The sequence below is a fragment of the Benincasa hispida genome, chromosome 7 (assembly GCF_009727055.1).
Source record: "Benincasa hispida cultivar B227 chromosome 7, ASM972705v1, whole genome shotgun sequence".
NCBI classification, from domain to species: Eukaryota; Viridiplantae; Streptophyta; class Magnoliopsida; order Cucurbitales; family Cucurbitaceae; genus Benincasa; species Benincasa hispida.
Genome location: NC_052355.1, coordinates 46,612,089 through 46,624,259, shown reverse-complemented (window position 1 = coordinate 46,624,259; position 12,171 = coordinate 46,612,089). Strand labels below are relative to the sequence as shown.

Below are 12,171 nucleotides of genomic sequence, written 5' to 3'. Positions count from 1 at the left end.
AAAAAAATGGTGGTCGAAAATAATAAAAATCAAATATAATAACAAAGAAAATGGTGGTGGAAAATAATAAATGAGCCTTTGTCGAGTGTTCGTGCATTCTTTCTTAAAAACTTATTTGTCGAGTGTTGAAGTCTTGACATACAGAAATTAAAAAAAAAATAAAAGTACAGGTCAAATCGAAAAACTACCATATTTTTCTAAATAGTTTTTAAACTACAATATTTTTCTAATTAATTTTAAAAGCTACACTATTAATCCAAATTTCTCTAGCTTTTAATGTAAAATTTTAATTTTAATTATAAATATAAATTTTTCAAAAGAAAAGAATGAAAAAAAGGCATGAGATTATGTACATATATTGAAAAGTTTTGTGGGGCCATCGCCCACTAGCCCACTTTGAATCCGCCACTGATGACTGGGCTTTTGTTCAAAGTCAATGAAAATGTTAGAGCTCAAGGTTGAATTTTCAATTTTAGCCCAAATTTGTTCGATAGCTTTAATATTTATGTTTTATTAATACTTATAAAACATTTTAAAAAAAATATCATATATTTAGTTTGATATTAACATGAACGCTAATAACAATATTCATATTTTAGTTTGGAAGTAAAAACAACTTGATTATTGATCTATTAAATTTAATAAAATTAGTGATTTACAGAAGTATATGTAAATATTGATATTTTGTCAATATATATGTTGATATATTCGTAAAATTGAAATGTTGATATCGATTTCAATGTCGATATTTTAATCCTTGCGTTCTTGAGTATCGCACCTATTTTTAAAAAATTTTATACAATATATTTTATTATCTTAACCAATTAAGTTATATTCAGGTTAAAAAATAGTAACGGTATGAACATCTCTCCTAAAATAAGTCTTTACTAGTTAATATTGAATAAGTTAATTATGATTAATAATTTTTTTTAGGAATAAAAACACCATATTTATGAATATAATCTTATTAAATTATATTTACACGTAGTCACAAATAATAAAATTGAGCACATATATTGTGTTTATGTTTATTATTTCATCTTATGTAAATATTTATTCCACGGATTTCATTATATACACTCAATATATTCAATCATTTGAAAATATGAATTCGATATAGTTGTTTGTTACCATCATCGTGTTGCTTGAAAAAATAAATATGGTATGAAATTGGGTTTCATAAGGGTTGGAAATATATAAACATGGTATGATAAACTAAGCTTCATAAGGTTTAGAGGTAATTTCATAAATTGAAAAATATATATATACAAATTATATACCTCAAGTTTATTTTACACACTCATAAATATGGTATAAATTTGAGTTTCACAAGAATTGAAAATATGATTATTGGTATGAAAATTCACCTAGTTTTTATTGTTAATTTTCATTAATTGAAAGAATATACAAGAGGAAGAAATAAGCAAACAAAAATGAAGAAGAAAATTAAAATTACCCAATATGTCCCAATATAAGTCCGGCTCTATAGTCCCTATAGTAACAAAAGCTTATTAGAATTAAAATTAAAATTTCATAAATGCAATTATATATTTAAAAATTAAAAAATTAATTATAAAAGCAAATATGAACTTATAACAAGTTTTTTTTTCCCCTTTTTTTACTAAACCAAGCTTTTTAATCCTTGAATTTTAAGGAATAAGTTCATTTAAGTATAAGGTATTTTAAATATATATATATATATATATATAATAATATAGTTCTTAATTTCTAGAAGTAGAAGATCCCTAAATTTTGAAAAATATATTTAAAAGGTGATTGACGTTATTTTTTTTTAGTGACATTGACATTACTTTTTCTTCTTTCTTGTAATTGAGTATTATTATTATTATTATTATTTTAATTGTTAACGTGACATTTGAAATTATAAAATGAGAAAAATTTTTTTTTTTCCTTCTCTTCGGTTCTTTTCCCTTCCTTCTAACGAAAAAAGGTCTGCCAATCCCCATCAATCAATGATTTATTAGTATCTTGTTATTGTAGAAAACAACAAAGTAATCTTTAATTCTATTGATTAAATTTAATTTTTAAAATTTAAAGACTAAAAATGAATATTTTAAAATTTCAAAAATAAACAAATTTATATTAAAAATTCAGAGATTAAATAAGTACATTTTAAATCTTAATGAACCAAACAAATATTTTCTTTTAACACATAGGGACCAAAAGGACAAATTTTTGTATAATTCAAATCTACAAAAATGTATTTAAAAGATATGGGGTGTGTTTTGGTTTAACTTTTCAAATAGTTAATTATGAAAATAAGTCATTTGGGGAAAAATAAAAATATTTAACAACTACTCAAAATAACTTTAAAAACACTTTTAAAATCTAATTAAAATAGTATTTATCAAAAAAGTTTAAACAATAACTTTTTTTTTAATCTTTTTTCTCTAGTCAATCAAGAGAGTCCATAATATTCTTTCTATACTATAGAGTGTGTTTGGCATACATCTTCAAGTGTTTAATTAAAAAAAAAAAAAAAAAAAAAAAAAACCATTTTAGAAAAAATTGAAGTGTTAGACAACCATTCAAAATAGACTTCAAGTGTATTTTAATCCCTTTTTATCAAAGTATTTAAATAAAATAATTTTTTTTTAATATTTTTTTCTCGAGTCAATGAAATGTAATGGATATTTATTTTATTTTACTTTACTTTTTGGGAGAAGAGTGTAATGGGTCGATTAAGAAGTTAAAATGCCGAGTGGTACGTGATTTTTGGCGAAAAACGTGCTTCAAAGTGAATTACATACTAAATCATTTATCCTAAAACGATGATGACAGATAATTAGACTAATATGTATTATCATTTTTAAATTAAAATTCAATTTATCGATATTAAAAATTAAAAAAAATGGAGTAAAACAAACCAAGTTGATAGAATAATTATAAATTATGAGGAAATGACCAAATAAACGAATGAGAGTTGGTGAGCTACTTCCTACCCTCTTCATCTTCCCTCAATTATGATTATGCCTCTTTTTAATTTTTTTTTTTTTTAAAAAAAAAACATTTTTTGAAATAATACCATAACTTTGGATATATGTAAAGTGTAACATCAAACTATAATTTAATACACCACTTTTGATATATAAAAGGGATCTCAAGATTGTCGATTTAGCTTTATGAGGAGATTTAATAACTTAACCAATATTTTTGTTTATCTTAATTTGTCAAACAAAGATCTTATTTTTTAAAATAGAAACTCTACCTTTACAAATAATTGGAGAATGGCGCAACAATTCGGTCAAATTCTTCTACAAAGGTCGGTTGAGAAATTAAATTTCTTGAGGAAAAAAACCTCAATTATTCTAAAAATAAATTTAATGAAATTATGAAATTTATAATAATAATCGTGCCCACTCATTAAATTGGGTCAACTTCAACTTCTTTAGGGTTTGGATTCATTTGACTTTGACGAGATCATCATTCCTTCCATATCCAAACCCTAATTTCCCCCCTCCTTCATTATCAATTCAATTATTAATCCATTAACTTTTACTCCTTCCATGGTTTTTTTTCCTTTTTAACTACTTTTTAATTTTTTAAAAAATAAATTAACATTAACGCGTAAAGAAAATGAAGAGTCAAATTATAAAAGGCAAATAGGAAATAAACATAACCAAGAGAGATAGATATTATATCATTTTTAATTTCAATGTAATAACTCATTAGAATTTACAGCTGTGTTGAGTGTGTATGTAATAGAAGCTTTTTAGTTTTGAAATAAATAAATAAATGGAGGAATTTACTTAGGGAGGCCGGGAAACATTGAAGAGAAGCAACAACTAACTGCTCGCTTTGAAACTGTCAGCCACCAAACACCAAAACAAAACACACAGAGACAAATGTTTTTTAGATATTTTTATTTTTACCTTCATTTTCTTCAGAGCTTCCATTTTTCGCCGGATTTAATTTCCCCTTTTCCACTCTCTCTGTTTCTTATCTCTTAATTCCGCCATGGATTTGCTGCTTCACCTTCACCTTCAGCCATGGCAGCTTCATCTCTTCCTTTTATTCCTTTCTCTTTCCCCTGTTTGTTATTGCCAACTTAGTCCCCCTCAAAATATCGAAACTTTCTACCCTTCCCCAGTTATTCCTCAACCACCATCGCCAATATCGCCGTCGTCTTCACTTGACCATCCGCCGTCGTCCACGTCAACGAAAACCATCGCCACGGCGGTGGCTGTCACTGCAGTGGGTGTGGCTCTGATTTCCACGTTGTTCTTCTTTTTAATACAGAGATATGTGATCGGAAGAAAACGAAAAACAGAGGAGGCTAATTCAGGGACGGGTCCGGCGGGTTTGAACTCGCAGCCGGCGGTTGCTCAGAGTGAATTTTCGCGTGTTGATGGGAATCTTAAAGGGTTTATTGTGGATGAAAATGGGTTGGATGTGATTTATTGGAAGAGACTTGAAAGAAAGAAATCCAAGAATAGCTTTCATCGGAGTGATGGAGAAGGAAATGTTAAGGAAAATCGAAGCAAAAAGTCAGAGCCTGTTCAAGAAATTCCTCTTCTTCGAGGAAAATCTTCGACTTCACATGTTAAGATTGCACCGGAAGATGAAGAATCCAGTCGGATTACATCGCCACCACCCCCTCCGCCGCCCCAGATTAACAACCCTCCGCCATTTATTGAGAATTCTGTTCAGTCAGTTGGAAAACCATCAAGTAGTTCGAATCTTTCATCAGCAGCGCCACCGCAGCCGGCGGAAATTCAGGTACCTCCGTCACAATCTCTCATGGCTGTTCCTAAAAATAAGAGCTCTGTTCCGCCACCGCCCCCATCAATTCCAGCCAAGACCAATTCAAGACTGCCGCCGCCGCCTCCTCCCATTCCGGCCAAGACCAATTCAAGACCGCCGCCGCCTCCTCCTCCCATTCAATCCAAGACCAATTCAGCAGGTCCACCTCCCCCTCCTATACCGGCCAAAGCAAATCCGGCAGCACCACCGCTGCCACCACCCAAACCCGGCGGTTCAAAATTGCCCTCAAGGCCTGCACCTGCAAAAGAGGGTAATAAATCCTCTGGAGAGGCTTCTTCATCAGCCGACAATGGTCAGGTTAAAATGAAGCCCCTGCATTGGGATAAAGTGAACACTGCAAATGCCGATCATTCCATGGTTTGGGACAAAATGAGCGCCGGTTCTTTCAAGTAATTATCTTTTCAAACACCCTTTATTGTTTCTTGAATATATTCTTTTGGGTACTGATTGATTTCTTGTTTGTGTACAGATTTGATGGGGATCTTATGGAAGCTCTGTTTGGATATGTCGCAACGAACCGGAAGTCCCCCCGGAGTGAAGCTAGTTCTTCAGCAAACGCCGTTGGTCGGAACTCGGGGCCGTCGCAAACTTTCATTCTTGAACCGAAAAAATCTCAGAACATAGCCATTGTAATCAAGTCCTTGACCATTCCTCGTAACGAAATCCTCGATGCGCTCAACGAAGGTCAAGGCCTCGAAACAGAGATTCTTGAAAAACTCACAAGAATTGCTCCGACTCAAGAAGAAATTTCCCAAATTCTTGCTTACAAAGGAGACCCTCAGAAGCTAGCTGATGCCGAATCTTTCCTTTACCATCTTCTCAAATCGGTTCCATCTGCCTTTACGCGCTTCAACGCCATGCTTTTCCGATTGAATTTCACTTCGGAGATTCTCCATCTCAAGGAATCTATACAAACTCTGGAATCCGCCTGCAAGGAACTAAGAACTCGAGGGCTGTTTTTGAAACTTCTTGAAGCAATTCTCAAAGCTGGGAATCGGCTAAATGCAGGAACTGCAAGAGGAAATGCCAGAGCTTTCAACCTTACAGCTCTTCGGAAGCTCTCTGACGTTCGAAGCACTGATGGGAAAACCACTTTGCTTCACTTTGTCGTGCAAGAAGTGGTCAGGGCAGAAGGGAAAAAGTGTATTTTAAACAGGAAGAAGAGCTTGAGCCGTAATAGCAGTCATAGCAGTGACAACAGCTTTAGCAGCTCCGAAAATTCAACTGCGAAGGAAGACAGAGTAAAGGAATATATGATGTTGGGACTACCAGTGGTGGGAGGTCTAAGTGCCGAGTTCTCTAATGTAAAGAAAGCGGCGGCAATCGACTACGAGAGCTTCGTCAAGGCCTGGCCATCGCTGACTAGCCGAACTGCAGAAATCCAGCAGCTCTCGACTCAAATTGGAAACAATGAAGGTGGTTTTGCTAAAGAAATGAGAGTGTTTCTTGAGGCAGCAGAGAGAGAGCTGAAGGGTGTGAAAGAAGAACAAACGAAGGTGATGGAGTTAGTGATGAAGACAACAGAGTATTATCAGGCAGTAAGTTCAAAAGATAAAGAAGCAAATCGGCTTCAATTATTCATCATAGTTAAAGATTTCCTAGAGATGGTAGATCGAGTGTGTGTTGAAATTACCCGAGATCTCCAGAGGAGGAGATCGTCTGGAGTAAATATGGGTTTGGGTTCGGGTTCATCGCCGGTGAGATCAAAGGCCATCTTCCATAACTTGCCGGAAAATTTTATGTCAGACAAGTCCAGAGGCAGCTCTAGTGATACAGATGATGAATTCTGAGCAAATTTTATTCATAAATGTATTCTCATTTTTGTTAAACTAATGTACATAAGATTCGGAATCAGGAACAAAAGATGTAACAATAGGGCATTTTTTCATGTACTTAAATTGTTTGATACAATTCATCATAGCATTAAGTCTGTGATTTGCAGATCTAAGCATTATCCAAATGGTAAATTACAAAAGCTTTGATTTTACAATGAGTGAATATTATTCAATCGAAAAATATGGATAATATAAAGGCTAATCCGAAGTTTCTCCATCTAGTCTAAAATTGTAGTATCATCAAACATCATGTAGCAACTGGGGACTATGAAGTATACATTATATATAGCATTTGCACCTATCTGAAAGAAAATAAGGCAATTCTAAGACAATACAACATCATACACACAGATGCCCTTTTCTAGTTATATATAAATCGGGGCTATTTCGGGTCCCCTCGAGCTTTCTGTATATTACTGATGAACCTCGTAAAATGGCACCATCTGCTTCATTAAAGATCCTATCCCACTCCAATCTACATAGACTCTGGATCGACAAAGACTGCTACTTTCAGGGGAAACAATGAATTCATGACATGAAGCCCTTCAGGGAGAAGGGAGAAGTAACTTTTATCAACGTCCAACCAGATTCGGTTCCCATTGTTGATACACCTGGTAGCTGACGGTTTGTTTCCAATCTACAAAACTTAAGAGCGAAGCCCATTCCTAGAAGCATCCTGTATAAGAAAATAGTGTGTGTGCTACCTATTAACTTCCAAAGCGTATGAAAGAAAAACAAAGAGGAAGTAATTCTGCTAATTATCTTAGCTTCAATCGAAGGGAAAAGAAAAAAAACGAAAAACAACAAGCTCATTTTTTGACACCTCTAGGATAAATGGCTACAAGATATTAAGAGTTGTTGATTCTTTGATATATGAAATGGGAAACTAGGAAAACCTACTAATCATTAACCAGTTTTGAGCGTATATTCATTGAGGAGCAGACAAATATACAACAATGGTGTGAATTAAAAAGATAAAATAAAATACCACACTTCAGCAAACCTTTGATTTTGATAGAAGATTTGTTCTTCCTCCCGCTCTGGCATTAAATTTCTCCTCCACTTTCTGAGATGGAACAACCTTAGATTTCGATTGCAGGCTTGTTCTCCCAATAACTTTTGCATTGGTTGTTCCATCCAACTTTTGAGATGGAGCAACCCTGGCCGTTCTGTTATCTGTACCTCTTATTGTACCACTTACTTTGTGCATCCTATCACATGACAAGAAAGTATAGTAAGTTCAACACGAACTGGTTGAATATGTGTGTTTGTTAAAAAGAAGAAATGAAATAGGTACTAACTACCGGTTCTGGGAAGATAATCATAAAATATTCTGCTCATCCAAGAAGAGAATTAAGAATTAGGACTAGGTCGTGTATCTATTAAGCAAAAGGTTAACTAATCAGCAGAAAACAGCCTAATAATGAGTTGGAATTGCTGAATTTTAAAAAATGAACAAAATTAAATTTCCTAATAATATAATCGGGGACAAAGATGAACTGTACGTATCATGCAAGAAACGCAGCTAAAATTCAGTTGTTATTTATTATAAAAAGAATACCCTTCAGTCTCCTTTTTAGCAGCCACGGAAGTGGAGATTTTTGTTGTTTCTCTCTCTCTCGCAGGAACCTGTCCATAAGATTGAGAGGTAAGGACAATGTCAAGCAATGACAAACTTGATAATAAATAAAACAATCACGTTGCACAATCAATACAATTTGGACAGGCAGTTCTAGATTTATTTGCATATGGAATAGCAAGAAGATCTAACCATCTTAGGAGCAGAAGACCTCTCCTCTTGAGGAGACGATTTCATTTGGTTGAAACTGTTCTGAAATGTCTTAAATGCCCGTTTCACAATGTCCTTGTCTGCCATTTTCTCCATGATGAAAGACCTTCTAATTCCGATACCAGAAGATGGATCAGAGTTGGGAGTTCCCAGACTAAGAGACATATGCAGAGACTTAGGCGCTACTTTCTTGCTTTCAACAGAAGATGGATTCCGGCTCCTTAGAGATGAATTACTTCCCTTGTTTATAGAGGACCGTGGCACAGAAGACCGTGTTGCTGGTGTGGTGGGTCCTGGTGTTGTCTTGGAGAGTTTGGGGGTCGCAATCTGGGCTGCTTTGGTCGTGGATGATACTGGTTTCTTCTTCACACTTGCACTGTTTCGTTCCTTGACTACTGGAGTGGTCTGAACAAAAAAATGGAGAAAGATTGAAGTCAGTGAATCCAAATCTAGTAACTCCAAACAATTTAAAAGTACAGAATAGGTCAGTTCACCTTCTTAGATTCTTTTAGTCGATTTGGTTTTAGAATCTGCTGTTTGACTTTAGATACTGCCGATACTTTATTGACCAATTTTTGTGGAGGTTCCTTCGTGGTCCGAGATTCAACTGGAGGAGGAGTTTCTACTTCTTTCACTACAACTTCTTCTTGTTTGCTTGTCTCAGAGTCAGAACCAACACAATCAAATTTTCCCTCAGGTTCTTCCTTTTCACCATCTGGTGAGCTTTCACATTCTACATTACTTTCAACATCATCCTTCACTACTTCTTGGTAAACACTACTGACCTCACCAATCATCGTCGTGTTTCGGTCAACTTCTTCAACAGAAACATGGTGGTTCGATGTCTCGGATTCAGAATCAGCCCTTTCATTGTGGCCCATTAGATCTCCTCCACCGTTCAGTTCATTTGATACTGTTGTATTAAATTCCATTTCCCTCTCTTGCTCCAGTAACCTAGTCTTTCTATCAGCTATCTTCTTATAATGAGCTTCAAAGTAAGCCCTCTTCTGAGCAACAGATCCGGGTGTTGCGTACTTCTCAACTTCTTCCAGATACTTATTAGGCGAGAAAGTCGACCATTTCTCCCAAGACAATAAATCATTCTCAAATCTACCAAAAGACACCGAAACCTCAAGAAGTGGTTTCGTCAAAGCATTCTCTTCCACCTGTCAACACGAAGCCATAACCAAATCTAACCATAAATTCAAGCAAGTAACGGTACAGCAAAAAAAAAAATAATAATAATTCCTCAATTATAAACAAAAATGAATCACCAAATCCAGAAACAAACAACTTAAAGAGGAAAGAAGAAGTTAAAAATAATTGAGAATCTTGGACAAAATTTAGGGCAAAAAAATTGTGTACCTTATGTTCGTCGTTTAGAACATCAACTACTACCGGTTCCTCCATAGATTCGAAATGTCAGAATTGAAGAAAGGCCAAAGCAGTGAGCTAGGGCAGTAGGATTTTCAGTGTAAACAAGAAATGGAGATCAGTAGACCACTGGATCAGGATAAAAGAAAACGAAGAATTAAGAGAAATGAAGACAAAAAAAAAAAAAAAAAAAAAAAAAAAAAAAAAAACGAACAGTGGATGGATATATTGATATGAGTATGTAGCGATTTTACCTTTTACTATCTTCATCCTTTTCCCTGTTCATCTCCATTATCACCTAATCAATTCCACCTTTCCAAACAGCCGTTGCCAAAAAAATTTGTTTGTTTACGGAAACTGCAAAAGTAAAATATCTTCAATCATTGTACTTAAACAAAAAAACAAGATCCACCCTACATAAACTCGAGAAATAGTTCATTCATACACCAAAAAGTTGTAATGATTTTGGAAAGGTAGAGTGAAAAGGAAGATTAAAATCGACCGGGAAAAAAGAAAAAGGCAAAAAGAAGCAAATTCTTTTTGTTAATTTTCTCTTTTGGAGATTATAATTCATTTCATACTCACTCTGCAACTAGAGAGGAGTTGGATCAGATCAGCCACAATAATAATTGTTTAAAAATAAAATAAATATAATATAATAATAATGGAAGATGAGTATTGTGTAAGGCCCACTTTTGAGGAAGGAGTGTATTAGAAAGAAAGTCTTGTCTGTGACAGCGCAATGGTCTCTTCATTTATTATCTAATAATCCTCTTACGCTGTCGTTTTATACATCTCAGCCTGGCCCATTTTCATTTTGAGCCGAATCCATTTCGGCCTAGAGTTTTGAAAGCCCATTTCTTTTGCATTCAGATCTACGTGACCTGTTTTTGGAGAATAAGAAACCGCATTTTTTTTTTTCATTTTCAAAAATTAAGTTTATTTTCTCTCATATTTTTTATAATGATTTACATCTTTTTAAGTACCATAGTTAAATTTCTAGCCAAATTCTAAAAATAAATATAAGTTTTTAACAACTATCTTTTTTAGTTTTCAAATTTTGTTGGTTTGGTTTTTTTAAGTCATCGGTCAAAAGTGAATAATAAAAAAAGAAATTTAGAGGTAGAAATAGTGTTTATAAACTTAATTTTCTAATATAAAAAACAAAAAATGAAATGATTACCAAAAGGATCCTTGAGTAATTAAAATCAAAATCTATTCTCAAACATACCAAAGCACAAATTCGATCGCATAGGTCTCATTTGATAATCATCTGAATTTTATTTTAAGCGTATAAACACCACTTTCATCTATTAGTTTCTATGTGTTTTTATTACTACACGTTATGCATAATCAAAATTAAAACCAATTTTTAGAAACTAAAGAAAAAAGTAGTTTTAAAAATTTTTTTTTTTTTTTTTTTTTTTTTAGACATTGGCTAAGAATTCAAATGTTTACGAAGTAAATTTGAAAATTAAGAATAAGAAATTATGAGAAAACAATCATAACTTTCAAAAACTAAAATTTGAAAATCAAATTGTTATCAAACAAGGTCTTAGGCATCGTTTCTGTTTAGTAATCATTACTTTTTTTACTTTTGAAAACTATACTCATGTTCATACCACTATTTTACCAAAGTGTTCATTTTTCATAGCTCAACTGAACTATGAGTCAAATTCAAATTTTCAAAACTAAATTTTAAATGTTATAAGTCCATTTGATAACGTTTATTGTAATATATGCTTGTTTTCACATTTTTTTTTATTTTGATGTTCACATATTTTTATAAAACACTTGAATTCATTGTCAAGTTCTAGAAACAATAACAACAATTTAAAAAACAGAATAGAAAATGAATAATAAAATATAAAAAATAAGTCTGTATGAATTTAAATTTCAAAAACCAAAAACTAAAAAGCAAATAGTTATTAAACATGTCTCATTTTGTTAGGTTTTGAAACTTTGATTTTGTAAAATACTAAAAAAATGTGATTGATAATAAAAATTAATAAAGAGAAGCAGTATTTCTAAGTTTAATTTTTCAAAAGCTAACAAAAAAAAATCAAATTTTAATAATATAAGTTTTGCATGTTTCATTTTTATATTTAATTTATATATAAGAAGATATTTACAGATTCTGCATTTAGTTTATTAGTAATGGAATATTAAAAATCTAATAATTTTATTTTTGGGTAGAAAGAATATGAATACCCATCTCTGCGAAAACGTCTGATCACTGACACAGTGTACTCATCTCTGTCCTTTTTAAGCACTTTTTTTTTCTTGTGAGAAACCTTTTTTAGCATTTTATATTTACATTTTTAATTTTCCCCTTTTTATTTTTTGGCCACATCTATAATCTATTTATGGAAGGAATTTGAACTATTA

General features: G+C 32.7%; 2 protein-coding genes across 8 annotated transcripts; one reads left to right on the top strand and one right to left on the bottom strand.

Moving 5' to 3' along the window:
• Positions 1-3,708: 3,708 nt before the first annotated feature.
• Positions 3,709-6,775, top strand: LOC120081147 (formin-like protein 4). Its single transcript, XM_039035821.1, has 2 exons — positions 3,709-5,174; positions 5,255-6,775. Exons 1-2 carry the CDS (start codon positions 3,979-3,981, stop codon positions 6,573-6,575), a joined length of 2,517 nt encoding a protein of 838 aa, XP_038891749.1. The 5' UTR covers positions 3,709-3,978; the 3' UTR covers positions 6,576-6,775.
• On the bottom strand, positions 6,768-10,426 carry LOC120081148 (protein WVD2-like 7). 7 transcript variants are annotated; one of them, XM_039035822.1, is made up of 8 exons: positions 10,369-10,426; positions 10,038-10,140; positions 9,775-9,912; positions 8,904-9,575; positions 8,392-8,814; positions 8,182-8,249; positions 7,624-7,831; positions 6,768-7,296 (listed from the first exon to the last, which is right to left on the bottom strand). In XM_039035822.1, the coding sequence occupies exons 3-8, from the start codon at positions 9,817-9,819 to the stop codon at positions 7,267-7,269; spliced, it is 1,446 nt and encodes a 481-aa protein (XP_038891750.1). In that variant the 5' UTR covers positions 9,820-9,912; positions 10,038-10,140; positions 10,369-10,426; the 3' UTR covers positions 6,768-7,266. The 7 variants fall into 7 exon arrangements, with proteins under 7 accessions (XP_038891750.1, XP_038891756.1, XP_038891751.1 ...); XM_039035828.1 differs by having other exon boundaries at positions 9,775-9,861; positions 10,369-10,411; XM_039035823.1 differs by having other exon boundaries at positions 10,229-10,370.
• Between the last annotated feature and the right edge of the window lie 1,745 nt (positions 10,427-12,171).

Coding starts and splice junctions, on each gene's coding strand:
- LOC120081148 (XM_039035822.1), bottom strand. CDS start 9,819: ATGGAGGAACCGGTAGTAGTTGATGTTCTAAACGACGAACATAAG. Junction 7,832..8,181: donor GCTAAAAAGGAGACTGAAGG/GTATTCTTTTTA, acceptor GTCATGTGATAG/GATGCACAAAGTAAGTGGTA. Junction 7,297..7,623: donor ATCTTCTATCAAAATCAAAG/GTTTGCTGAAGT, acceptor TTTCTTATACAG/GATGCTTCTAGGAATGGGCT.
- LOC120081147 (XM_039035821.1), top strand. CDS start 3,979: ATGGATTTGCTGCTTCACCTTCACCTTCAGCCATGGCAGCTTCATCTC. Junction 5,175..5,254: donor ATGAGCGCCGGTTCTTTCAA/GTAATTATCTTT, acceptor GTTTGTGTACAG/ATTTGATGGGGATCTTATGG.